The sequence below is a fragment of the Nanorana parkeri genome, unplaced genomic scaffold (assembly GCF_000935625.1).
Source record: "Nanorana parkeri isolate BGI_ZX_2015 unplaced genomic scaffold, ASM93562v1 scaffold1544, whole genome shotgun sequence".
Taxonomy (NCBI): Eukaryota; Metazoa; Chordata; class Amphibia; order Anura; family Dicroglossidae; genus Nanorana; species Nanorana parkeri.
In genome coordinates this window covers 57,452-85,152 of record NW_017307812.1, presented here as the reverse complement: position 1 = coordinate 85,152, position 27,701 = coordinate 57,452, and the positions used below count along the sequence as shown (strand labels likewise).

Below are 27,701 nucleotides of genomic sequence, written 5' to 3'. Positions count from 1 at the left end.
ATCAAGTCTTGTGATTTTCCTCATTTTCAACATTTATGTAAGTTTTGGAATAAGGAAGCACCAGTTTTTTCTTGGTTCAAGGTAGCCACCGCTTCAAGCTCGCTCCTGTGATGGTCGACAATACAAATTGGTATGAATGTGAGATTGTAGCCCATCATGGGGGGAGAGAGCTTGGAGCAGTGGCTTCTTTACAATACACACAGGGGCCTTGGGTACAAAAGTAGCCCCCCTCCAGAAGGAAGGACAGTGTCAGCACCAATTCAGAGATGATTTGAGGATCTACAGCCGAGTGATACACAAGATACATTTTTGTTCATAGTTTAGGTACTTGAATGTATTTTTAAGATTAAAAGCCTGAGTCTAGTGTCATTTGAAGTTCCTTTTTAACTATGGATTCAATGAGGGCAATTTTATCAAAACGAACATCCAAAATCTGGAGCGTCTGTGCATGGCAACCAATCGGCTTCTCTCTTCAGTTAACATGTGAAAATGAAAGCTGATTGTTTGCCATGCAAGATGCTCCAGATTTTGTCTGCTCCAGTTTTGATACATTCCCCCCATGGTGTTTTAGGGCCTGCATTAATGGCATCAAGTTTAATACTCTTCCTTTAATACAGATTTCATTGACAGGCGCATTTACCTTTTTAATTTTGGTCTGCTTCAAGCGGGTTTTGCTTTTCCATAGATTAATATGGGAATGGGAAACTAGTTTGTCTAAAGGGAATTTCCAACTGCCTGTTGTGTCTGTGGGACAAGAAGGTAAACCTCGATGGGGACACAGATAGCAAGCCGAAAATGGCACTTTGGGCCAAATGTCTAAAGTGCCATCATTCTGCCGAAATTGCCGTGCATCCATAGTTTTTCTCCTCCCTGCTGGGCACTGCTTTGTGTCCCTCAAACAGCGAAGCGTCCAGCAGGGAGGAGAGAAACCGTCGGGAGCCGAGGAGAGCGACGTGAGCGTGTCACAGGAGGCTGAGCTTTCCTCCCGTAACAGATTAGGACAGTGGTGTGGGGGGGCGGAGACAGCTCTCAGCTGGTGGTGAGGGGGAGGAGTCGGCTGTCAAATGAGACAGGGCTCTCCTCCCCGCACCGCTGACCACAGCCTACTTTTTGTAAATAACTTGACATGAGTTACTATGTACCAGTTATGAATGAGTAGAGTGTGATTTACATCACTTCCTGTTCATTCATGATTGTGGTTATAGTAACCATACTCTGTGCACAAGTTATGAAGGAACAGGAGCACTCAGTATAGACTATTCCTGTTCATTTGTAACCGGGGATGCAGAAAAAGAGATTATGGACTCTGTGTCCTCAATCTCTTTTTCTATTGTAAAAGGGAAATATCAGGAGTCGGTTTAGACCCCCAATATTTTCTTAAAAATGTGTTTTAAGAAATTGAGTGCCAGATATTTAAAACAAAATGTCCCCTTCACGCTTTCAAACAGAGAGGCATTAGTAGCCCTCTAATTGCTAATTTAGTTCACTAGCTGCTCCAGTTTCAGTACCAGAGAGTGGAGTCTGTACAACTGTTGAAGGCTTTGTGTGAGTCCGGAGTTCAGCTTTAACATTATTGGAATGCTCTTTGCTTGTGGGGCCCCAGTGACATAATCCCCTTGCTGATCATATAGGAAGATATTAATGAGTTTCCTTTTCCGCACTCCGTTCTGTACTTCCTCTAGAGTCTGGTTCTCTGCTTCGCTGGTCCCCGTGCCGAAACTGAAAGTACAGCTAAACAAAGAAGCTTTTGTACAAAATTTGTAGGACGGGAAGTGTGCAGGAGTTACCCATAACAACCAATCACATGCTTGAGTTCATTGTTCTTGGCATGGGCAGAGCTCCAGTTTACGGATGAATCACTCAAAGTATGTTTAGATTTTTATATGGATTTATGTGAGGTGGGTGAGGCAATCAAAATTTTGAGTAGGCTTTCCGAGTCCATATTTGCATAATAAAGCTCTGTGGGTTTTGGGTCTAGTCGGGTACTCTAGAACAGTGCTTCTTAAAGTGTGGGTCGCGACCCCATATGGGGTCCCGCAAGTGAACAGGGGGGGGTCGCGATCTGAGTCCCCGGCCATCACCGCTGGGGGGGGGAGAGAAGAGGAGAGAGACACTGACCGACGCTGGGGGGAGGGATGAGAAGAGGAGAGAGACACTAACCGACGCAGGGCGGGGAGACAATCACCATCACCATCCAGCGGCCGCAGTCAGCCAAGATTGACGCATTTCAGGGGCAAGCCCCCTTCATCGGAATCTGCCCCTGAAGTCTGTGTGAAAAACTGTGATACACTGTTGATAACTGAGTATGCAACAGCAAGTGGATCGTTCAGCTGGCAGCCATTAGCGCCGAGAGTTAAAGAAAACTTTTTACTCTAGAATATTAGTTCAGGTGAACTGGGCATGGTAGATAATATTGCAGATTGCACAAGGCAGCACCGGCTCTCTGGCAGGATCAACAGGTAATATTTTGCACCCATAGGACAGATATAACAAAACATTTTCTATTCTATATTTTAAGCTAAACGCCAGGAAAATGTAAAAGATCCAAGTTACCGCAGCTCTGTGTGTGTTAGTGCATCCATGGGTGTGTTTTCAATGCAACTATTGTACATTTCAGCCTTTCACAGTCCATGTACAGCAGAGTTCTGGGTGAAGGAGAAGCAGCACAGGGAAACAATTGGTTGTGCTGCAGGGAAACAACATGCTGATAGGAGGAGATTGCAAAGTGAGAGATACAAGCTTATCAGTTTGCTGCTTCTCCTTTTCACTGTCCTGTGATAGGGTGGGGGCGGTGAGATCAGTAAGTGTTATTAAACCACAGTAAAGAAAGATCAGGTCTCTTGCCCTGCTAGAGGGAGCTCTGTGATGTGCCAAAGCTCTGTAAATCTCAGTGCACCAGGACAGAAAAGTGTATTTAGCTTTGTGCCTGGAGTTTCTGTAGCAGACCAAAAGGGAGCAAACAGGGTTTTTCTCTTGTATGGCTGGATTTCACATACACTGGTACGGGTCTTTCCATCGATGAGTCATCTGATTTAAGACTCATATGAAATCAATGTTTACTTTCAGAGCATCTTTACTTTGTATTGGGAGTGTTTTGGGAAAGGCTTCCACCGCAGACCCAATGCTTCTGGTGTGAACAAGTCCCCCAGTGTTAGAAGTAAACCCACGCAGACTCCACACAGATGGTGTACATGCTGGACATTGAACCTGCGATCACTGTGCTAACAATCAAGCCATCATACTACTTGATACATCTCTAAAAAGTCAGTCAAAAGAGAACTATGGGGTAAGTGTTTTTCCGCATAGTTCTCTTTAGGGTCACGGGAGGACACAAACTAGACTCCTCCCATGACCCAGAGCTGAGTATATAGCGATCAACAGCTCGCGTTATACTTAGACTGCCGCAACTGGGGCGGATCCCGACATTACTGTCGAGATCCGCCCCAGCTGCGGGAGTGACAGCTGGCTCTGCCTATCCAGAGGCAGAGCAAGCTGTACCTGCCCCCTCCCCAGTCCGTTCCGTCAGTCAGCGCTGGAGGATCGGAGAGGGAAGAATCCCTGCAGGGAGCCGTGAGTGACAGTCACCGCTCTCTGCAGGGACAAGATCGAGAAGTGAGAGAGCGAAGGTATGTGTTCGCTCACTTCCCGATCTATTGAGCCGACGTGTGACATTTTTTATTGTGACAGTTTTAAGGTCTGGACACGGGTGGTTTGTGGGGCATCGGGAAGGTCCTGACTTGTGTAGTTACTAACCAATTCTGTTAATGTGAACACCATCTTCTAGGGTTCTCTATTTCTCTAGAATGTTTGAGAATGATGGGTAGATGCCAGCTTGGCCTTGATTTCACACCACACCTAAACCTGTTACAGTTGTCTCTCTGGATTAGGTAAGGGAGATGCATATAGTGCACATGAGTTAGGAACTGTTATGGCTTGGCCAGCTGATTTGAAAAATGTTCCGGAGGGCTTGGCAGCGAAAGGGTTAATATGAGGACAGATTCATTGCAGTTGTAAAAAGATTGCTCAGTATATGAAATGTTGGTTTGATAACAAGTTCTTCCAATGATTGGCAATCTTCATTATTGTATCCATAACCAGCCCATTGGTAAGTGACGCTTGAATAGGATGCATTGCTTGCGTTCATCAGGCTTAGTGATCCCGAGTTAATACTGCAGTGTTTATAGTAGTTGATGAGGCTCAACATTCGAGAAAATTGCGCAATTTCAAACACAGATTTCGCCAGATGGTGATTATTTTGCTTCAGTATTTTCGGTTTGTAACCTGATCTGTGTGTTTTTTGTTCCTTGCAATGTTCAGCTTTCTAGCCTTGTAAGATCTTGAATTCTTTCCTGTAACTGTTTCCTAGATGTATGGAGCATTGCACATTGCATTATGCAGTTGCGTAGGTCAGCTGTCTTTCCATGGCTGTAAAATAGGAAGAGCAGTTTCCTCCCTGCCCGTGTTTATCCTGCTGTTAGATTCAGCACAGAATCTGCAAGAATAGGAAGGGGGGGCGCAATGGAATGCCCCGCTCAGACAAAATTCCTGTTCATGCCACAGTGCCATAGACTCTAGGACATTGTATCTTCTATGTAGACTGCTGATTCTGAACTTATAAGCAACACTGCTATTCAGAGGTCATTAAGAGGAATCCCTTTCCTGATGGAATCTTTCCTATTAGATTTTGTGGATTGGACCAACATTCACCATATTTATTCCCAGAGAAGGTTTGTGCAAGTCATTCTGAATTGTTGAGAAAGCTGGTCGGATGATCAGTGAAACGTCTTCAAGAAAAATACAGCAAGTCCAGTTGCCTTGACTTATTTTTTTACAGACTTTCTATTTTAGTTACACGATGACCTAATTGTACAGTTTTAACATTTTTATACTGTTGTCCCGTCTGCCTAGATGGTTAATCCTTTGACCATTGGGTCTATTGCCTAATGACCAGAGCCGTTCTTTGACGGATCTGCTTGTTTTTAAAGGAGAACTATGAGGTGAGTGCTTTTCACTCACCTCATAGTTCTAGCCGACCTGTGACAATGAGACTGTCACAGGTCGGCTCAGTAGATCGGGAGGTGAGCGAACATATACCGGCGTTCGCTCACCTCTCGATCCTGTCACGGCTCTCTGCCGTGACAGTGGAGGGGCTGGATTCCCCTCTCCGATCCACCAGCGCTGACTGGCGGAACGGACGGGGGAGGGGGACGGGTACAGCTGGCTCTGCCTCTAGATAGGCAGAGCCAGCTGTCACTCACGCAGCTGGGCGGATCTCGACCTCGATGTCGGGATCCGCTGCAGCATCTCAGCTGTAGCTCGTGGTATACTGAGCCTGGGGTGACAGGAGGACGCTAGTTTGTGTCCTCCCGTTACCCTAAGGAGAACTATGGGGAAAAACACTTACCCCATAGTTCTCCTTTAAAGCAGAAATACTGTGCACCCGTAAAGTAGTTATATTCAAGCAAACGCATCATCATCAATCATCCTCGTTGAGCTGCGGTTGGGTGGAGAAGATGGCAAATAATGTTTTAAGCTGGGCATACACTGGTAGGTTTTTGTATGAACTTTTATATGGGAAAATCTCGTCGGAACATTTGATGCCATCTGAGTTGATAAACGTCGTTTGAAACTTTTCTATTTTTAACATTTCATTTTGACTACAGTCAAAATTGATTCAGGTTGACCCCATTAGAAGGGTGGTGGAAGAGTTAATATAGATTTCAGTAGCCAGTCTGTCCAATCCCGGAGGCAGCTCCATTGACAACAGCTATAGAAAACTTCAAAAGTTGTCCACCAGCTGAAATTTTTGAAGGCACCTTGGTGACCTGGCTTCTGGAATTTGTCCAGCCCTCTATTAGAAAATTGAACGGACATCCTGAACACTCATTTTATTCAAACTAAATTCTAAGTGTCTATAGCCAGCTTTAGCTGGAGCTTGCAGTGTGCGGTGTACCGTTCCTCTGCCTGGCTATTCAGTGAGATGCCTATAGCTTGGTTCTGTTGTTCAGCATTGGTCAGTAAGATATTTCATATTTCTTTTTTTTAAGGAACATAATTGAACAAAACTTATTTTAAATGAAAACTTGACTCCAAGCCATAAGCTAAAACTGCAGTAGAAAAAAATGTATGTGAACTGTCTGTATGCCAAAGGATCCATTTATATAGTCTAAAGATTAATATACCTCTGTTAAAAACTGCACAGCCAGCCAATCGTATCACTCCATTATTTCCTTTTAGAGAATACACTTCCTGAGTCATCTGTCTATCGGGCAAGTGATGATGCCAGTTATCCACTAAGCAGGCTGGACACCAGGGCTGAACCAGGAAATGGGGATGGCATGCTGCCACCATGTGTGGATCTGTTTTGCCTGGTTTTCTTTTGAATTTTAGGTTAATGGTTACTCCAATGGGCGTGCGTGCTTTCTCCATGGGATAACAGTGAAAGATCTTCTACGGTCATGCATGCTTTGTCCATTGTAACACAGTGAGAGAGATCTATGGGCATGCATGCTTTGTCCATTGTAACACAGTGAGAGAGATATTCTATGGGCATGCATGCTTTGTCCATTGTAACACAGTGAGAGAGATATTCTATGGGCATGCATGCTTTGTCCATTGGATCACAGTGAGAGAGATCTATGGGCATGCATGCTTTGTCCATTGGATCACAGTGAGAGAGATCAATGGGCATGCATGCTTTGTCCATTGGATCACAGTGAGAGAGATCTATGGGCATGCATGCTTTGTCCATTGCATCACAGTGAGAGAGATCTATGGGCATGCATGCTTTGTCCTTTGGATCACACTGAGAGAGATCTTCTACGGGCATGCGTGCTTTGTCCCTTGGATCACAGTGAGAGAGATCTTCTGGTAGTAGCTTTTTTTTATGCAGATAACAAAGTTGTATGTAAAGTTCTGTGGTTTGTCTCGGCTATTTTCCAAGTTCTCTTGAATATTATTATTACTATACAGGATTTATATAGCGCCAATAGTTTGCGCAGCACTTTACAATATAAGGAAGATATTACAATCACAATACAATACAAGACAAGATGGTAAGGAGGGCCTTGCAAGTGATATTCACCAATAATCTCTACCTCTTGCTTGTAGTGCAATTATTGCTAATTGTTCTTGAGAAATGACTCAGCAGATTTTTCAGATTGATTAGACCTGCATTGAAAATAAACCACGTCTTGTAACCGTGTGAATTGTTACCAGTACAGATATGCACAGGGACATATTAACCTTCGGCTTGCTGGAAGACAGACATCTTTACACCGGACGGCTAGCTGGTGTTTCAGCTGTTGCCTAATGTCGGGTATTATAGGTTGCACAGGGTGCCCTGTGATGTCTAATGAAACCTGCACACCCCCATGACTCGTTTCAGAATGATTGCTGTTAATTAATGATGCTGTGTTCTGCCCAGTCAGCAGTGCCCTGGATTAATCTCGTGTTTCTGTAGCGTTCAAAGAGAGCAAACTGTTTCCTGTTAGATTGTTAGGAAGTTACAAGCCTGATCCTGCACCAGCTCTTCACACAAGATCTTTTAGGGGTGCCAATTGGGAGCATTTTAGAGCACGATTTGGAGCTGCGAGTCGGTCTATTGTGTGCCATGACAATATATTCAAAGGCTGCTGGGTAGACATGCTTGGGTAAAGGAGGTATTGTTAAGCTCCTTTTATCTGCTCTCTTTGCTGCTATAAACCATTCATTGATCGGTTACACAAGGACATAAAGGCTCCTAGATCCTAAATGGACACCATTTGCCTCGGCCATGGGAACGTGAGAGGTCTTAGAAAGGACAATCTGTGACATCCCAATAGATTGAGACCTCCCTGGGTAAGATACATATAACCATTCTGTAAAGGGTTCTGCAAACCTTCCTCACCCCTCCAAACAGAAATTTTGGAACAAACAATAATGGCTCCTGCACTGCTAGATTGAAGAGAACAAGTACGACTTAGGTTTTCACAGCGCACGTCGTCATTCAAGAAGCCCCTTAGTTTCCGTCCTTCATCGAATTGTTGAATATCCTTCCTCTGGCACAAGCACTGTTCTGTTATTGGATATAGTGAAGTAGAGATGACACAAACAGTTTAGGGCCCCCTTCTTCAGGGTCATGACCTTGCTGGGGGAGGGGAGAGAGAGAAACTTGTGGTTGCATAAATGTGCACACCCTTAAACTAATTTTGTTTTAACACCTTTTGATTTTTTTGATCGCATTCAGTCTTTCGGGGTAGGAGTCTAGCAGCATCTTGCCTTTGAAAGTCTTGCCCCACTCTTCTTTGCAAATGCACTCCAAATCTCTCAGTTTGTGAGGGCATCCCCTGTGTACAGTCTTCTTCAGGTCACCCCACAGATTTTTAGCTTGATTCTGGTCAGCGCTTTGGCTGGGTCTTTACAAAACTTGAATCTTTTTCTGGGGAAGCCATTCTTTTGTTGCTTTGGAAGTATGCTTTGGGTGATTGTCGTGCTGAAAGGTGATATTCCTCTCCAGCCTATGCTTTTTAGAAGAGGCCTGAGGGCTTTTTCATACCATGTCCGGATCATGTCCAGACCAGAACAGTTTGTTCCTGGACCAAAGAGTATCCCAATGTATTCCTATGGCATTTCTGGTCTCTGTTCACACCACTGCAGTCTGTTCCATTCCACACACAAAAAAAAAAAAATACTGCTTGTCTAATTTTCTCTGGTCTGGAATGAACTGGAACGCATAAACGAATGCAAACGCACTGGACCGTACCTGTAAGCCCATTTAAAGCTAAAAAAAAAAGGCAAAACGCACTGCATTACCAGATCTGGACCGTGGTGTGTAGCATGAAGGTTTTGTGTCGAGCTTAACTGATATTTGGAACTTGACTAAAGCTCCAGTTCCACCTGAAGAAAAAAAACAACATAATGCTGTCACCGCCATGCGTAACTGTGGGAATGGTGTTCTTGTGGTAATGCGTAGTGTTGTTTTTGCGGAAAACATACTTTTTGGAATGATGGCCAAATATCATAACTTTGGTCTCTTGGTCAGACCATACGGTAACACTTTTTTTCCCCACATGCTTTTGTCAGACTTGATGTAGGTTTTTTCAAAATCGGTTTTGATGCAGTTCCACTTTAACTAGCTATCCATTGCCTGTAGCCCAGGGGAGAAGAGGCCGCAGGGAACTGGTCTAGCAGCCAGAACGGATCGAGGATCTGGTGAGTATTCTTTATTTGACCCCCCTAAAGAGAAACGAGCAGTTAACCCTTGCAGTGAAAGGGCAGCACCACGGCAAGGGTTTATTCTAAAACCTGAAGTTCTCTAACTTTGCCCACTTGTTCTAAACTGCTGTTTTGTCACTGTAAACCTTGTTTATGAGAGTTTCCCTTGATTGCGAGTCACTGCTGAAGTGACAAGGCTGTTGCCCTCCCAAAAACCGGTGAGAGCTCCTTTACCAGGTTCTCTATTTGGATGGTCAGTGGTTGGATCATGGCTTTAGAAACAAGTCTCTGCTAAAGGCAAGGACATTGTACACCCGAGTACACAGAAGAGGATTTCTGTGCAGCAAAGGTAATTGTGGGCACCTTGAGGTTCCTGCTGTTGGGCTGTATTGTTTACATATGATAGTGGGATTTGACAAGTTCCCGTTAGAGGTGCACCGAAATGAAAATTTCAAAACCGAAATAGTCAGGCCGAAACCGAAAATGTTTATTTTAACTTTTTTTTTCAAATTTTTTAAAATATATATATATATTTTTTTAATTAACTTTTTTTTCAAATGTTTTTATTCTTTTTTTACTTTACTTTACTTTTAGGGGCTTTGGGGAAATATGAGGGGTCTAAACAGACCCCTCATATTTGCCTTTTTTAAAATGGAAAAAGAGATTGAGGACACAATCTCTTTTCTGCAGCCCCTGTTATCAATGAACAGGAATCCTCTATACTGAGCGTTCCTCTTCATTCATGATTGTGGTTATAGTAAACACACTCTGTCCTCATGTTATGAACAGGAGGTGATTTAGATCACTTCTCATTCATTCATAATTGGGGACACAGTAACCTTACTCTGTCAACTATTTACAAACACTCACTGATCACTGACTGCTTGTATCCGCTCTCCTTCCTTTACAGCTGTCACAGGAGGCTGAGCGAGCGGTGCAGGGAGGAGAGCTCAGCCTCCTGTGACAGCGCTGGCTGTCTCCGCCCACACACTACTCTGCCGATCTGTGATAGGAGGCCGAGCGGTGTGGGAGGAGAGACACCGGCCGCTCGCAGCGCTCTCCTTCCTCAGCGCTCGGCCGCCTGTGACAGTTTCTCTCCTCGCCGCTGGGAAACGAAGCAGCACCCAGCAGGGAGGAGAGAATGGATGCACCGCTGTATCGGCCAGAAAATGGCACTTTCTGAACTATGGCAGAAGTGCCGATTTTGTCCGATATCCATGCACCCATAGTTCCCGTAGATGAACAAGCACTGCTGATGCCATTGTAGTAGTGCTATGAAAAACATTTATTGGCTGCCTCATGCCAATGGAAAATATCAACTGCTCAAAATGTTTCAAAGGTTGCATTTGGGAATAGATGTGCAGGCAATCACTTCTAGTCTTCAGCCTTCCTTTATTGTCTCTTTAATATTTGATGAGATGTTCATCTCGTATTGCCTGACCGAGCAGATTTCCAGAACATAGGGTAGTGCAGGAAGTGAGGTAATGTGGAAAAGCTTGCTCTAGATCAATTATTAGATTAGGAGATTTTCAGCAAATGAGTCCTATTTATGAAAACACGGATTGTTCTTCAAATTTAGTTCCCTTTTGGCCAAAGCAATATCAAGTTCCCAAGTGACGCCAACAGTTGTTGCAATCTCTCCATGAAAATGTTTTATTCATGAGGGAGCAATGTTTTTCGTATGATCAGTGTACGTCAACAAATTATATGGCTACTAGTGAGATTACATAATCTTCATGCTGGAGCCGTGGTTCTATTTCCATGGACTGTCAACAATCATGTTTGCGTTTCTAAATAAGCACCAAATGGTTCATCTGCTGTGAGGAAGGTTAGCAACATATACAAAGAGCTGGAACACACAGAATTTTTATGTAAAGAAGAACTCTGGGCATATTAAAAATTAACCCTTGCAGTGGAGCTTGCAGTACTGAGTTGCTGTACTGCAAGGGTTAAATGCTCGTTTTGGTCTAGAAAGATATTCTCAGACGATCCTTGGTCCTGTCTGGCTGCTAGGACTGGTCCCCTCAGCCTCTTCTCCCCCGGCTCCAGCGATCTAAGGACCCATGACATCTTCACATCCATTCACTTGCATTGGATGAGAGGATGCTGATGGACATGCCACAGCTGGAGCAGAGGGGTGAGTGGTCACTGCGCGGGACCGTGTGCGTGCTCACACTCACTGGCCAATTTATTAGGTACTCCTTGCTAGTACCGGGTTGGACCATTTTTGTCTTCAGAACTGCCTTAATTCTTTGTGACATTGATTCAACAAGGTGATGGAAACATTCCTTAGCGTTTGGTCCATACTGACGTGATAGTATCACACAGTTGCTGCAGATTTGTCGGCTGCACATCCTTGATGCAAAGCTCCACCAGCCTGATCCGTTGATACAAGGCAGGATGGATCCATGATTTCATGTTGTTTACATCAAATTCTGACCCTACCATCTGAATGTCGCAACAGAAATCGAGACTCATCAGATCAGGCAATGCTTTTTCAATCTTCTATTTTTTACAATTTTGGTGAGCCCTTGTAAACTGTAGCCTCCGTTTCCTGTTCTGAGATGACAGAAGTGGTACCCGGTGTGGTCTTCTGTGGCTGTAGCTTCGAAGTTCAATGTGTTGTGCGTTCAGAAATGGTATTCTGCAGTGCATACCTCAGATGTAACGAGTGGTTATTTCAGTTACTGTTGCCTTGCTATCATCTCCCACCAGTCTGCCCATTGACCTCTGACATCAACAAGGTATTCTTGCCCTGAGGGCTGCCGCTCGCTGGATATTCTCTCTTTTTTGGACCATTCTCTGTAAACCTTTAAAGATGGTTGTGTATAAAAATACCAGTAGATCAGCGGTTGCTGAAATACTCAGACCAGCCCGCCTGGCACTAACAACCGGTGGCTACTTTACAACACCCACAGGGACCATGGGGAACCAAAGTAGCCCTCTCCAGAAGGAAGGACATTGTCCGCACCACATTATTTTCTCCATGCAGAATCCTATTAAAGGGGTTCTAAAGCCTCCGTTTTTGTTTTGCTTTTTTGCCTATAGCTACTGCTAGCAAGCAGTAGATATAGGCAAAAAGTTGAGGGGGGGGCATGCGCAGTTCGGATTCTCGGCCGGGAGACGAGCAGAGACACAAGGTAAGTCTATGGACGTGTGTACCCGCATGCAGACACCGCTGGATCGGAAGTGCCTGCAAGGACAGAGGAGTCAGCGCTGGATTGGACACCCGCCGCACCGCTAGAGGGAAAGATGAAAACGACAGGAAAGAAGATCGGATTAAGAGACATCATTTAAGGTAAGTGCTGACATTAACATTGGGGGGAGGGAATTTTTATTTTTTTTTTGCCTTTTTAATGTCACTTTAAGGTACCTGAATGTATTTTTAAGATTTAACTCCTGAGTTTAGTGTCATTATTTAATTTGTAGTGAAATTTGTGCAGACACATCCATCCCCTGTTTTCTGTCTGTGGCTTTTGTTGGTGATTGATAGCAGGTTTGAGAACTTTCAGCGCCACTTTATCGTCTCTTCCCTACCTGCCAGTTGATATGATTCAGAAGTGTTCCTGCACTTATTCTCCTTTTTTAATAGGCTTGTTGTGTGTGGTAAGATGGGATTGTGATGAGCTGTTCTTTTCTCTGAGCTAGTAATCATCCTCTTACACTGAAGTGAGGAAACAGAAGGTGTTGTTTTGGTAACTACCAGTGTGGGCAGGATGGGATGATTCAGTGGTGAAGGTCTGGCAGGCAGAAGCCGTTCCTTCAGCAGACACTAGATCATTGTTTCACATAAAAGTCTCCTTGGAAGTAGAAATTGTGATCCTGCAATTTTAAGGCCGTGTCTATAGATTAAATATACACACACTTCCAAACGTTAGTGCAATTCGGCTGCGACATGTCACCATATATCATAACGGTGTAACTTATTAGAAAAGTTTGCCCCTTTTTATAATTTAATATGGAAGTAAAGTTTAAAAACAATTGCTAGGAGGTAGAGATTTTTGGTAGAAGACCTGCAAGGTCTCCTTCTGCCATCTCTAAAATGCCGTCAATCAGCCTGATGCCAGGGAGGCTGTAGCTCTTGTGCGCATGCGCAGAAGTTACATCAGTGGGCACCAAATGACCGAAGAGGATGCCTGGGAACCTGGAGGGGACAGAAGATGCATCACACAGTTCTGAAAAGGAGCACACTTGTAAGGTAAGTGTGCCATAATGTGTAAGAATTCTGTGTATACTAATTATGGCAAAAACACAGTGGTTTTGCTAATTTCAATGGGGGGGTGGGGGGGGGGGTAAAACTCGTACTCGCCCAAATGCTCCGATGCCTTTCCTGATACTGGAACTTCCGATCAGTGGGAGATTTCCTGACCGGCAGTGCCACAAGGGAACATGGAGCCGGGAGGCTGGCTCCATGCCGGCTTCCCAGCCAATCAGTGTCGAGTCGGGCAAACAAATCTGATATGTCGACATGAACCCCACCCTGTAGACAAATCATTCCCCTCGCATAGATCCTTAGCAGCAGTCATTACCATACCAGTTCCTCGGCCAGCTGGGCAGACACCGCTCTCCGGGATCTGCCCACATCTCTGGTTTGCACAGCACCCATGTGATCGGCCCTCAGCCTGCTACTGCGCATGCACAGAATTTCTGAATGAGAACGCTGGGCGGTCTGCGCAGCAGCAGGTTGAGGGCCGATCCCGTGAGCAGATCCGGGAGAGGTTGGAGAGCCGTGTCTGCCCAACTGGCCGAGGGACTGGTACAATAATGACTGCTGCTAAGGATCTATGTGAGGGGAATAAGGTGCCTGCAGGGTGGGGGTCATGTCACCATATTGTCAGATCTGTTTGGATGGGAAGCTGGCTTCCCGGCCAATCGGCATCGAGCCGGCCAAACAGAATGGAGTCTGCTTCCCGGGCAATCAAGAAGCTGGGCGGTGGGTAATGACACACCGCTTGGCTTCCTGATTGGCCGTGAAGCCAGCTCTATGCTACCAGAAGTACCAGTATCGGTACTTGGTACCGACAAAATGGTATTAGTGCATCCCTAGTTTTAATAGCTTTATTTAATTGGGCGACAACACTGTTCATTTTGCAGTGAAATCGCACAGTAGAGCTGTTGCCATTGGGGACAGGATAGTTTAAGACGGAGATTGTTATATGCACCACTTTCTACCACCAATGTAGAGGAGAGAACTGAACGGATAAACTCCACGGTGTCCATATTTCCTTTTATTTCCACGTCGCAGGAAGTAGGGCCCGGTCACCATACACAGCTTCCTCTGCTCTCTCACAGGTTGTAGCTGTGCTAGCTCTCAGGCTGCTGGGAGGGATGGGAAGCCAGGCATTTCATTTATAATTTAGATCTTGTATCAATCGGCTGACATTTAATGGAGATGATAATTTTGTTCTAAATTTAGAGCCCAATTTAGCCCGGTTGTGTAGTTCTTTTACAATGTGAATGTCATTTGTCCTTTTATAATTACTGAGAAGAATGCTGCTCTCATGTAAGACTTGTTTCCTTTCAGTGCGAGGGAATGCGCGGCTCGGAATTTTATAGCTTGTGTGACATGAGAATTCTCGTCTGATGTAGAAGGAAACTAAACCCAAAACATAACCCTATTTTATAAGGCAAATTGCTGCAAAGCACAACATGCAGTCATCACATCTTTCATTGTTCTGAGCTGATAAATGGTGAAATCTAATTGGCTGCTTTGGGTTACTGGAATATCGCTCATTCATTGTATTTCCCTGTTATATAAGCCAGGTGTCTGACGTAAATGCAACGATAAGCTTATAGGAAGGTTGTTGAAATAAATGGTCTGGTGACAGGGTCCCTTTTTAAAGTGACAAAACTCAGGAGTTAAACCTAAAAATACATTCAAGTACCTTAACTATCTCCTCTCTACTCATGGCAAGCAAAATAAAAACCCTTCTTTGTTTTTAAGGAAAAGGGAATCATGATATGATTGTACACCATGCCTTTTAAAGTGACACTAAACTCGGGCGTTAAACCTTAAATACATTCCGGTACCTTTTTAAATATTGACATAAATGTATCTTATATGTGTGTCACTCGGCTGTAGATCCTCAAATCATCTCTGAATTGCTGCTGACACTGTCCTTCCTTCTGGAGGGGGGCTACTTTTGTCCCCATGGTCCCTGTGTGTATTGTAAAGTAGTCACCGCTCCAAGCTAGTGAACAAATTGTGATCAAATCTGGCCAGTGTGTGTCAGGCTGGTAAATAGCCAGTGACATTTTTGCTTTCTCTCATTCCACTTCATGACAAACAGGGGATTTCTGACGCGCCTAATATTTTTGCAATGCCGGGTGTATTTCTCAATTCAATCATTCTGTATTTTTGAATGTATTTTTTTTTCTTCCAGCTATTCAGGGAAGTACGAATAATGAAGATTTTAAATCATCCTAATATAGGTGAGTTTCTGCATGTGTACTTCAGTGTTGCTACATGACATGAACTGAGCTGTGCCGGATTCTATGTACATCCTTTGATGCAAGCTGCCATTCCAGTTTTAAATACCTTTTGTCCCTGTAACTGGGCAGCTAAAATCAATAGAGGATCAGTTGCCTGCTTTAGTACTTAATGAAAATGTGTTATTTTCTGTTGTATGGTATCAACTAGAGCTCTGCTGATACTAGTATCGGTACTAATACTAAATCACCCAAATGCTCCAATGCCTTCCCTGAAACTATAACTTCCGGTTAGAGGGACATTTCCTCTGAAGGGTAGTGTCCTGAGGAAACATGGAGCCTGCTTACGGACCACTCAGGAAGCCGGGTGGCAGGTAATGACTTGCTTCCAGGTTGGCCGGGAAGCTTGCTTTGTGCTGTTTGGCCAGCTCGATGCTTATTAGTCGAGAGCTGGTTTCCCAGCTGATCCGCATGGAGCCGGCTTCCGGGCCAATAAGGAAGCCGGGCAGTGGGTAATGACCAGCCTCCCGGCTTCCTGGTTAGCCGGGAAGCCGGCTTAATTCTGATTTGCCGGGAAGCTGGTTTTCCGGTTAATCAACATCGAGCTGGCTAAACAGCCTGCTTCTCGGCCAAACAGCATGGAGCCGGCTTCCTGGGCAATCAATGACACGCCACCCGGCTTCCTAAATGTTCGGGAACCCGGCTCCACGGTAGCAGAAGTACCAGTATTAGTACTCTGAATTGCCAAGTAGCAAAATAAAAATACCTGTACACAATACCGAAAAAACGGTATCACTGCATCCGTGGCATCAACCCAACACCTACCCCCCCCTCCCTTTCATGGACATTATATTCTCTTTGTCCCAGGTTTTGTTTTTTCCCCCTTCTATTAATTATAGTCTCCTGTGTAACTGTTTAACCAGTTGACATCCGCGGTGTTAAACCCCCTTCCCATCCAGGCCATTTTTCAGTATTCAGCGCTGCGGTACTTTAACTGACATTTATTCCGTCTCGGTGCTGCAGTGCCGTCCGTCCGTTTTTTTACTACGGGCGGACGGCAAGAGGTTAAGCTAGCCTTACACCTTTTTATATTTCTCTGGTTTAACCTGGCTGAACGAGGGGAATTAATCAGTTCCCTCATTCATGCTAAACAGCATAAATGAAGGAATCCTCCTTGCCGGCTGTTGCATTCAGCAGTCCACAGGACCCGCGGCTCCTTCAACAAAGGATGATTCAAAAAAATATACATATGAACTTTTGTTGAGCTGGGTGGTCCGTCAGAACTCAAATTTTTGTTAAATGCCAAGTGTATTGCCAGATTTATTCTGTGTGCAGCAACGAGGGGAAAAGATCAGGTAATACATAATGGAGGCAACACTCTATTGCAGGGAACATATTGGACCGTTTTTAACAAATGTTCTTTTATATACTGTATCTCTGAACAAGCCCCAATATTCTCCAATTTAGAAAACAACCAAATACTGAAAATGTTCTTTTCAAATAAAAGGATTTTCTGATTCTATATAGATTCTATTTTTTGTTTTGAGTGTCTGAGCTTAATGGAGCTCATGTTTGAGAAATCCAAGGTCTTTTCCATCTTTGTTTTGGCTTCTCTTCTTATTTTGATAACAAGTTTTGTGTATTGAATGGTGATGGTTATATGGGCATGTGATTAGAAATTTAATGGGAATATTTCTGAATAGAAAATGGGAGCTTCCGTTGAAGTCACAAGTTCTGAATCTCATTTTCCTTTACCTCTTAGTCTGGCAATTATTAGTAGCCGATCAAGAAAATTGATCACTAAATGGATGAAATGGGTTTTTTCTGTATTTTCAGCTGCTCCAGTTGCACATAATTGTGTATGCTTTGATTGCTGCTTTATAATTCTTGTGTAGCTTATTCCATAGGAATCCTTTTGTTTCATCTGTTCAGCAATCACTACTCAAAGCCATCGCTGGCAGTTTTAGGACAGGCCTAACCATAATACTGGACTTGCCCAAGTACTGTAACCTTGCTTGCACAGTGGGGGGCTCGTTTGTTTGCTAAATTTATGATGGAAAACCCTTGGTGTCTCTTAAGGTGCCCATACACTGCACGATTCTCGTACGAAATCCTACGATCGTACGAGAATCGTGCAGTGTGAATGAAGGCGTGCGACCGTTTCTACTGTACTGTTGCACGTCTTTTGTCTAAGGAGCATGTTGGAAAACCTGCCGAAAATCATACGATTTTCGGCTAGTTTGAATGATGCTCGGGAGACAAATGCCGAACGGGCCGGTGTGCACATGCGCGCACTGCCCGTTCAGCATTGCGGTCATCGGAAACCCGGCCCTCGCAAGATTAGTGTATGGGCACCTTAAGGCCTCAATCACACGAGAATCATCCACCACGTACAGCTCCGTGCTGTGTGCACGACCATATCGGGCAGCTCCCGGGAAGGACAGGTGCTGCGTGTGATAAGTACGCAGCCCCTATCCTTCTCTATGGGACTATGCGGCCGTACGCTGCCCTACACTATTTTTTTTTTTCATTCACAATAGCTTTTATAAAGAATATTACCTGCAGGACTTGCCATGAATTTCTTGATGCAGGCCCTTCCAAATACAAATAGAGACTACAAATGTAGTCTCTATCAGAAGCATGGGTGGCAATGCACAAGCACATGTAACTGTTTCACACATTACCCGGGCATGGTAAGCTGTTGTCATGATCAGGAACTTGTCCTGAGAAATGTCATACAGCCACCACTGGTCTACAGGACCTTCTGTAGCCACCACAACTGACTACAGGAGGTCAGCAGTACGGCAATGCAACAAGGAACAAATGGGTGATGACAAATATTTAACACATTAATTGTGAGCAACAGCAGCATGCAGTGTATAACAAATGGTCAGATTTACTTTTAGTTTTTGTGATCAGATCGGTGAACAATGACTTGGGATTGGCTGCAGGGGTTACTACACATTTTGCCTTTTTTTATTATATGTAGTCACCAAGTTACTTGTTCGGTTTCCGGACAGTTCCCCTCTACATGTGTTCAATATGCAGCTGCCTTTGTTCTTAAATGCTAATGTAGTGAGCGTGGTTTATGGCCTTATTTGTGTACAGTGTTTCCTGGAAATCCCATTCTGAAAACATCGGGGATTAATTAAAACCCCTTACTCATAATTTCCCTTCGTTTTTGTTAAGTCCCCGGATGCTGCAGATTTTTGCTTTTGTCTTCTGTATTGCTGCCGGCAAACAATTTTTTTTTTTTTTTTCTCCCTCCCTTTGCCTGGATTCTTTAATGTCGTGGAGACCTGGGAGAAGAGATTGCTTGTTTCCTATGTTTTGGTCCTCTAAACAGCTGGAAACGCTTGATCTGGTGTTGTGCAACACTCTGTTTATTTGAACTGACTTTGCAGACCAATAGTAAAAAAAAAATAAATGCATGTCATGTATTTCCCTCTTCTCTCCCGTGCAGTTAAATTATTTGAAGTTATTGAAACTGAAAAAACACTCTACTTGATAATGGAATATGCAAGTGGCGGTAAGTACATTGACGCAGGCTGTGCTTGGGCTTTTGTAGAAGACAGCTTGTTGTAGATAAAGGGGTTCTGGTGGATAGACATTGCACTTTAAGGGCAAGTTCACACCAGATGCAGTTGTGATGCAGTCCGTTCCACTTGGCAGCTGCATTAAAATCGCGTCACAATGCTTTCCAATGGGATTTTTGGTGAACTGTGAGCAGTCCGTTCTGAAGCAGTCAGAAAAAATACTGCTTGTCCCATTTTAGCTGCACCTGATTGAAATGGAGCGCATCAAAAACACATGCAAACGCACTGGACTGCACCTGAAACCCATTTTAAGCTTTAAAAAATTGCTGTAAAATCCCGGCAAAATGCATCGCACTACAGATCTGGTGTGAACTAGCCCTAAAGGATCACTAATCTCAAGTCCAAAATTATTATTACTATTATTTATAAGTCTGACAATTTATTGCAGCACTTTACATATTGCTCATTCATCTCAGTCCCTGCCCTCGAGGAGCTTACAATCTAAGGTCCATATCTCGCATGCACACAGGGCCAATTTAGAGAGGAGCCAATTAACCAGCATGTTTTTGGAGTGTGGGAGGAAACCCAAGTACCAGGAGGAAACATATGCAAGCACAGGGAGAATAAAAGTGTTATATGTTGTAGCTTGTAGCTTACCAGTCCTTAGAGGTGGTGGTTGCAATGGTTGTCGTCTTTATTTTTTATCTAGCTAAGAACATTTTCAGCAAGTACAGAAAATCCCTGGTGACAGTTTCCTTGTCACGCCTGGAAGCAGGAAACAATGTTATCTTCCTTTTGTAAACTAGTAATCGTTTCATCCCCCATGAACAAAGGCAGGCGTGTTTGAAGTTTAACCTTGGCGACAACCATTGCTTCCCCTATGGAAGTGTAGACATAAGTATAGCCACTTGGGGGGCAGAAAGTGTGTTATTTGTAGGGATTATCTGGTTAAAAAAAAAAGCTTGAATAAAAGGAAACTGATTCCGCCACTGCCTCTAAGGACTGTTAAAGTGACATTAAACCCTCAGATTTTGTAACATAAAACAATAGTGTAATTTGTGCCTTACGGTAATCCATGGTTGTTTCCCTTCTCTTTGCTGCTCTTCCTTTTTTAAATCCGTATCTCTTCTCAGGCTGGGCAGAACTTCTGTTTTGCCGCAGACTGCCTTGTCTCTGAAATGGATACACGGTGTCTGTGTGTAGGCTTGCAACCTGAGCCAGCACTACAGGAAGAGGCACTCAGCTGCAAAGGGAAGTTCTCCCCCAGCATGAGAAGACATGAGGATTTAAAAGGAAGAGCAGCAAAGAGAAAGGAAACTACCATGGATTACAGTAAGGCACGCATTACAGTATTGGTTTAAAAAAATCTGAGGGTTTAAGGTCACTTTAAATGTTTGTTTTGGGGTTTAGATGCACTTTAATCATGAAGGTTTTAGTGTATTTTAGATGGGTTAAGCAAAGCCCTGCTTCCTACACAGTTGGCACCCCCTTTTTTTTTTTGGTATATACCTTTTGCCATGGCCACTCTAGAAGGTTAGGTTGTATTTATTTGTACAAAAATCACTGTTACACCACAAAAAGGAAGGAAAATGTCCTATAAATACAGCCCCAGTTCCTAAGTTTAGGCTCTGCAGCATGCACGTGTGCTAATAGGGAACTTCCACACTGCAAGGGTTAACTGCTTGTTTTTGTCTAGGTGCTAAAAAAGTTCTACTCGCCTGAAGCGGTGAGACCTGAAACCTCTCTCCTCCTATGCTGCAGCATTGGAAAGTTCCTCAGCGCCCTCATTTACGACACATTAGACTGCTGCAGCGGAGGGGGGAGAGAGGCTGGAAAGACCGGTCTAAGAAGCAGGCTCGGAGCATCGGATGGGTATAACTTAATAAAAATTTTGCCTGGAGTTCTTCCTTAAAGTCTGGGGTAATAAACACCCTTGAGAGTGCTCTTTTGGTCTAGGGAGCTGGAATTAATCTGTATTACTCGCCTGATCCTCAGTCCCATGGCAGTCAGTGCTCACTTCTGTCCATCTTCACTCCGGCTATGGAATGTCCCTTGGCGTTCTCACATCTAATGTGGATCAGGTGAGGTATATCAACCTTATTGGAGTCCCCTAGACAAAACGAGCACTTAACCATTGCAGTGCATGGGTAGCCCCACTGCAAGGGTACGTTTTTGATTTTCCCAGAGTTCTTTAAGCAGAAGAAAAAAGTCAGGTCAGCAACCTGCCTGTGCTGTGTGAGGATTGGCTCAACAGAAATCCGAATCCTTTGGCAGGTGAAACCTCCATGTATGTATTTCCAGTTGTGTGGGGCTTAATTTCTGGAGTTTCGTACAGATAAAATCAAAGACCGCACATGAAAACTGTATCAATATCTGTGCTGCTTTCTATTTTGCGCATCAGTTGAGAAACTGGCAATGCATGCCGTTCTTCTAAAGCGGCAGTACTTGGGTTTGCCAAGCCTCTTATAGACCGTAGTAGAAAAGAAGTGATCCTTTAAACGGCAGACTTTTGTTCTCTGCTGCGCTCTTGTGAAATAGTGTTTCCCTTGTAAATGCGTCTGCTCAGAAGAGGAGTGTGTGAGTGTTTTTGGCAGCGGTGCTCTGTAAATGTGGTCAGCGGTGTTAACGAAGTACAGGGAGAGGAAGTTTATTTTACAGAGGAAAGTGCCAGAGCAGAAGGTCATGCTCTGAAAATGGAGCTTTTTAGGCGTAACCTCAAACGTTCTTACTAAGGACAGGCTTAGTAGTTCAAAACGAGTGATCACAGCTTTTAAGACCAGCTAGGCTTATTGTTTCCAATGAAAGCTTCTTACACAAAACCCGACAGTACAGTTTGGGTATGTGACAGTTTTCCTGTTTAGTCTTTTTGGCAATCTACGCTTTCCTGTGAGTTATACAACAGTACCGTTACTTTGTGTATGTCCTTTTCCTCTGTCTATTATATGATCTCTCCCACACATGCCCCGAAGTGCCCTGATTGAGATTTTGCCTACTTCCTGTCTTGCTGACCACCCAAAGTGCGAGGCGGTTGTTCCCGTGTTGCATCCCGCTGCTGTGAAAAAAAAAACCCCTGCATTCCGTACTTTTTCAGCGCTCACCCCTGCAATCGCATTGCAACGTGGTGGTGTGAACTGAGCCCAACCGTGACGAGGCAAATTGCTTTGTGTTGTGTTGGTGCTGCGCTGGAAACATTGGTCAACGCAGATGGTGTGAATGGACCCTAAAGGGCCTGTGCTGTTGTGCTTTGAGCTGGTAAATATACATTTGATATCCGTTTGAGAAGCTTCTGAGTGTATTCAGAATTAATTGACTGGCACAGTTGACCTGCTTCAAGCTGATTTGTTTGTCCCCATAGATTTGCATGGGAACGCAAAACCCGTTTGACACAAGAGCCCTTTGGCCCAGGCCCTAAATAAAACCTGACCATGGTTTAACCTTTGAATGAAGATCTAGGTTTGACTAGAGTGGTGCTTTAAGTCCCATTGAGAAGGGAGCCTGTGTTCATGTTTAGTAATACAGTAGATCAGATTCTTTCTCTGTTTCATATTCGCTTTTCTCTTCATTTCCTCTGCAGGGGAAGTGTTTGACTATTTGGTTGCACACGGAAGAATGAAGGAAAAGGAAGCAAGAGCCAAATTCCGGCAGGTGGGTAATATGGAAAATTCTCATTGAAAGCATATACATTCCCCCCCTTCTTCCTCCTCAACCAAAGAAAAAAAAAAAATAACATGAGTGTCTGCAGGCAACGTATCAGACTTGCACCGTCATTCAGTGTGATTTTATTGTATTTCCTTAAATAGCAGCCGTGAGTCATTTACAATGTGCATCATTCATTATTATTATTTTTTTTTTAATGCTTTGGTTTGTTTAGTAGCATGTTCCTTACAATATCAGAACTTTTTTTATGAATCCAGTAGATTATGAACTGGAAGGGGGCACGCCTTACTCACAATTTAATATATTTAATCTCCAATGTTCATGATTAACAAACCGCGTGCTTTGTGTGAGTTATTCCCCTGCATCTGCACATGCAGCAAAATGAAAACATTAGGATTGCAGGCAGCCGCAATATTCTCTTACATAAGCTCTTCTAGAGTTACTTTTTTTTTTGTACACACTTGGTAGGGATGTACCGATACTAGTGTCGGTGCTGATGCCGAGTATTTGGGCGACTACTCGTACTCGCCCCAAATGCTCCGATGCCTAGCTCGATACTTCCTGTATCAGGAAGTTGGGCAGTGCGTCATTACACTTTGGCATGAGATTTGGTTATGTCACTACTGTGCTGCTCACAGATCTCCTCCTTTTTGGAAACCGGGACATGAGGAAGCAAAGCCGTGCCTCTACCAAGGTGAACACCTCCACCTAGGAACACAGTGCAGAACAATGCATGATAAATCAATAATGGGAAGACATCAGCTGCAGGGACCACTGACAATACTGGTGAATAGTCTGTTTCTTCCTGCTTGCCTTTTGGGGCTCAGCTTCCAGAGTTCAGGTCTGTTTAACAGCAATTACCCATTCAGCTATTACATAGATTGAAAAGAGACCCAGAGAATACATTAATGTTATATAGGTGGAATAAATTCCAAGGTTGGGCTTGAAGGGACACTGTTACCCTGCTAATTCTTGACAAAGTTGACGCCAAATGTTGTCGCTTGATGTGGCAGGGGAGTGCTGGTAAAATGTCAGTGGAATAGCCTGGCTCCAGTTGTCTGGAATTGCCCTTTGCAGTCCGTGTCTGGTTTTTGTAAAAATAATAATGCAACGTGCTTTTTTGTTTTTTTTCTCCTTTGCAGATTGTGTCTGCTGTGCAGTACTGTCATCAAAAACACATTGTTCATAGGGATCTTAAGGTAAGTCAAGCAAACTTCTTTTCATTGATGTTTGTGTCTTTTATTATTTGTTTCTTTAGTCAATATTTGTAGCCAGAGGAGATTTCTTCTCCAAATATTAAAAAAACAAAACTTAATTTAAGTAATTTTTAGGGATATACCGATGCTGAGTATTTGGCCGAGTACTCGTACTGATACCTGAGCTTCCGGTATCAGGAAGCTGGGCAATGAGTCATTACATGCTGCCTGGGCTTCCTGAGTGGCCGGGAAGCCGGCTCTATGCTCCCATGCCACTTGGTGACAAAGATATTGCCCGGCTTCCTGATTGGTCGAGAAGCTGGCCAATCACGCATGAGTCATTACACGGCTCCCGGCTTCCTGATTGGCCAGAATGCCAATGGTGACGAAGCATGGAGACTGCTTCCCTCGTTATCGGTGACCCGGGTGGCGAGTCTTTACATGCTGCCCGGCTAATGAGGAAGCCAGGTGGCAAAGTCATTATACGCCTTCTGGTATCGGTATTCTGTATCGGCTAGTACGGGAAAAAAAAAATTGTTACTCGTATTTGATACCGAAAAAATGGTATTGGTGCATACCCCTTAATTTTGCTTAGGCTGAGCTGCCATCAGTATTTTGCAGGCAGGAGGAAGCATTTCCGCTGTCACTTCTCTCCCAGTGATGCAATGTTGTAACATAACTTTGTGACATTTCACAAGGTGAGAGGCTGCAGTAGGTGCTGATTTGTCAGATAAGCCAGGAGCTGAGTTTCAACGGGCCTGGCTTTGGTTATTTGACATCTTGTGCCGAAAGTCTCCCGGCTATGCTTGCAGAGTACCACCCCAATGGCTTCCTAGGGGCTTGTCTACCCCAATCTCTAAGCTAGGAGACAAGCCTCATAGAAGAAACACACTGTGGTCCGTGAAGTAAAAGCCATTAAATGAATGAAACAACTTCTCCTGCTGTAGCATAGTAGAAATCATTAGTTGGTTATGTATGTAAAGAGAAACTGTTCCCTCAAATTCCTTAAATTATGTGACCCATGTTGTAACTTTCACCCTAAGCTCAGACTAACCTACTCTGGCCAAAATGTCATAACTACTACATCTAGTGTCCACCTCTTTGTATCAGGTCACATAACACATGCCTGTAACAAGGACTTGAGACACTTTTTTAGGTTGCATAGGTTTATAAGGATGATTCCAAATGCATATTGTTACTGTTGTTTTTTATTCGTATACCTCTATATTCCCGCGCAACTGTTTGAGCTCAATAAACATTAAATAATAATTAATTTGCTTGTGTGAATGTCAAGCTTGCCTCTGTACGATGACCATTTTCTTCATATTGCAGGCAGAAAACCTCTTACTGGATGCAGATATGAACATTAAAATAGCGGACTTTGGGTTTAGTAACGAGTTTACTGTTGGCAACAAACTGGACACTTTTTGCGGGAGCCCACCTTATGCAGCTCCAGAGCTCTTCCAGGGGAAGAAGTACGACGGGCCTGAGGTGGACGTCTGGAGCTTAGGAGTTATTCTTTACACTCTGGTCAGCGGATCTTTACCCTTTGATGGACAAAATTTAAAGGTGTGTTTAGTTGGCCTGCTTTGGATTTGATAATTTATATTGATGACATTCTTCTAGAACTATTCACATTAATGTGGCTTCTTATATGCTTATGTTCTTCTCACTGGGAATCTCTCCAAGAAAGAGAAGCAGGTAAACTTATAATTTTTTGCAGTGTTGGAGGATGTCCATTAGATACTTGCAGTGTCCCTGGTGGGCACTAAACTTAGTAACCAGCTCGGGAAGGCAACAGTGATGCACTTTGAAGCGGCTTGATTGACAGATAAAGAGAGTTCTCATACTTTGCAGTCCGGCAGGAGTTAACTTCGATCTGTAATCCGTTGTTGAGCTACACCAGCCAAAGATCCTTCAGCATCCAGCTCACTTCAATGGGTAGGATGCCGGTTTCCCCTGCTGTATGCTATGGTTAGGTTCATGGCCACTACGTTACTACAGCTCTGCAGGGACACAGTAGTGACATAATGGGCAGTAGGTAATAAGTTGGGATGCACCGATACCACTTTTTTTAAGACCGAGTACCGATACTTTTGATCAAGTACTCGCAGATACTAATTAACGATACTTTTTCTTAAAGGGACAGGTCACATTTTTTCTAAAGCAATACAAACTAACGCTTTAAGGTCACTTTCTTAATATTATGATTCATGAGATGACGAGGGAGCATGACGCCGGCTTCCCAGCCAATCGGAATGCCGGGCGCAGCATCATTACACGGCGCCCGGCTGCCGAATTTGCTAGCTTCGTGACCAATCGGGAAGCCGGGCAGCGCTTCATTGCACGCTACCCAGCTTCCTGATTGGCCGGGAAGTTGGCTCCATGCTCTCTTAATCACAAGTGACGAGAGAGCATGGAGTCGTTTCCTGGCCAATCAGGAAACCGGGCAGCGTGTAATGATGCGCTGCCCGGCTTCCTGATACAGAAAGTACTTGTTCTAGGTATCGGAGCATTTGGGCGACTACTCACCCAAATACTTGGTATCGGCACCGATACTAGTATCGGTGCATCCCTAGTAATAAGTGATGACTTTCACTTTCAGCCCACACTCAGTCATCTCTAAACTGTTTCTATTAGTTTGCAGTACAAAAGAGAACAGACCTGTTGGCGTTTTGAGTGTGCTAGTTACTTGGGTTCTCCATCTGAGGGAGTGAGCTTCAAATTGATCTATACCAATGTAATTAACTTTGTTGCATCATTCAATGCATGTTGCCTACAAGGTGGTAATGTCATTCATTCATGCAGTCTTAGAAGACGGGTATAATCATCTTAGTCCTGTTTTAAAAAGGAGGCTGTAAAGCCCGTGCAGCATTTTTACAGAGGAGCCACAATTGCATTCAAGTACATAGTGCACCCTAATGTCGTAATACAAATGTCAGTGGTAGACATCAGATCTTATGTTCTTTGGAATGGCATTTCCCAGTACAATTGATTTAACAAAACATGCTGAGAAGCTGCGCAGCTTCCAAGTCTTATTTGTTACCTAGCTTAGTAGATCTATTTTTTTCACGTCTTATGATGGGGGCAATCATAAGAAATGGTTAGCCTTAGTTGGACTAATACATTTTAGATGGACCTAAAATAAGCATCACACAGATTAAAGCCTACTATTTTTCGCTGGTATAGCAACGTTTTTTTTTTTTTCTGTAGGAAAAAGGTTTAACCCCTTAGTGGCCAGTGACGTCCATAGTGCGTCACTGGCACCCGGGCCCTCTTAAACAAACTCTCTGCTGGGACTCTGTTTAAACTTGTAAAGCCGACAGTTGGCTTTACAATAGGGTTACAAAAGATCGCTTCTCCGGGCCGGTAAACTGATGACCTGTGGAGGCTTTTAAAGCATCATCTATGGTCTTTTGGGGCTACTGAATTTTGTCGCAGTTTCAAGGACGCACACAATTTTTTACCTGAGCATCTATTTACTCGTTGTAACCTCATCTTTTATAGTTTATTTTAAAAAATGGGTATTGTGTTTTGGGGCACTAAAGGGCATTTTCCCCTACATTTTTGGGTTTGATAATACGTTGCGCTAATATCCTGCAACATAAACATTTTAAACTGGCAACATTTTATTTTACAGGGTCTTGGCTTTCAGAACATATATAATGTTTGGGTGGTTGAAGTAATT

General features: G+C 43.8%; 1 protein-coding gene across 5 annotated transcripts in view; it reads left to right on the top strand.

Moving 5' to 3' along the window:
- The window catches only part of MARK3 (microtubule affinity regulating kinase 3), a 96,519-nt gene that overhangs the window by 36,301 nt on the left and 32,517 nt on the right, over nt 1-27,701 (top strand). For all 5 annotated transcript variants that reach the window (XM_018570514.1, XM_018570512.1, XM_018570513.1 and 2 more), the window contains exons 4-8: nt 15,579-15,627; nt 19,088-19,153; nt 22,735-22,805; nt 23,960-24,016; nt 25,346-25,582. In XM_018570514.1, coding sequence (XP_018426016.1) covers nt 15,579-15,627; nt 19,088-19,153; nt 22,735-22,805; nt 23,960-24,016; nt 25,346-25,582 — 480 coding nt within the window. The remainder of the gene's footprint in view (nt 1-15,578; nt 15,628-19,087; nt 19,154-22,734; nt 22,806-23,959; nt 24,017-25,345; nt 25,583-27,701) is intronic.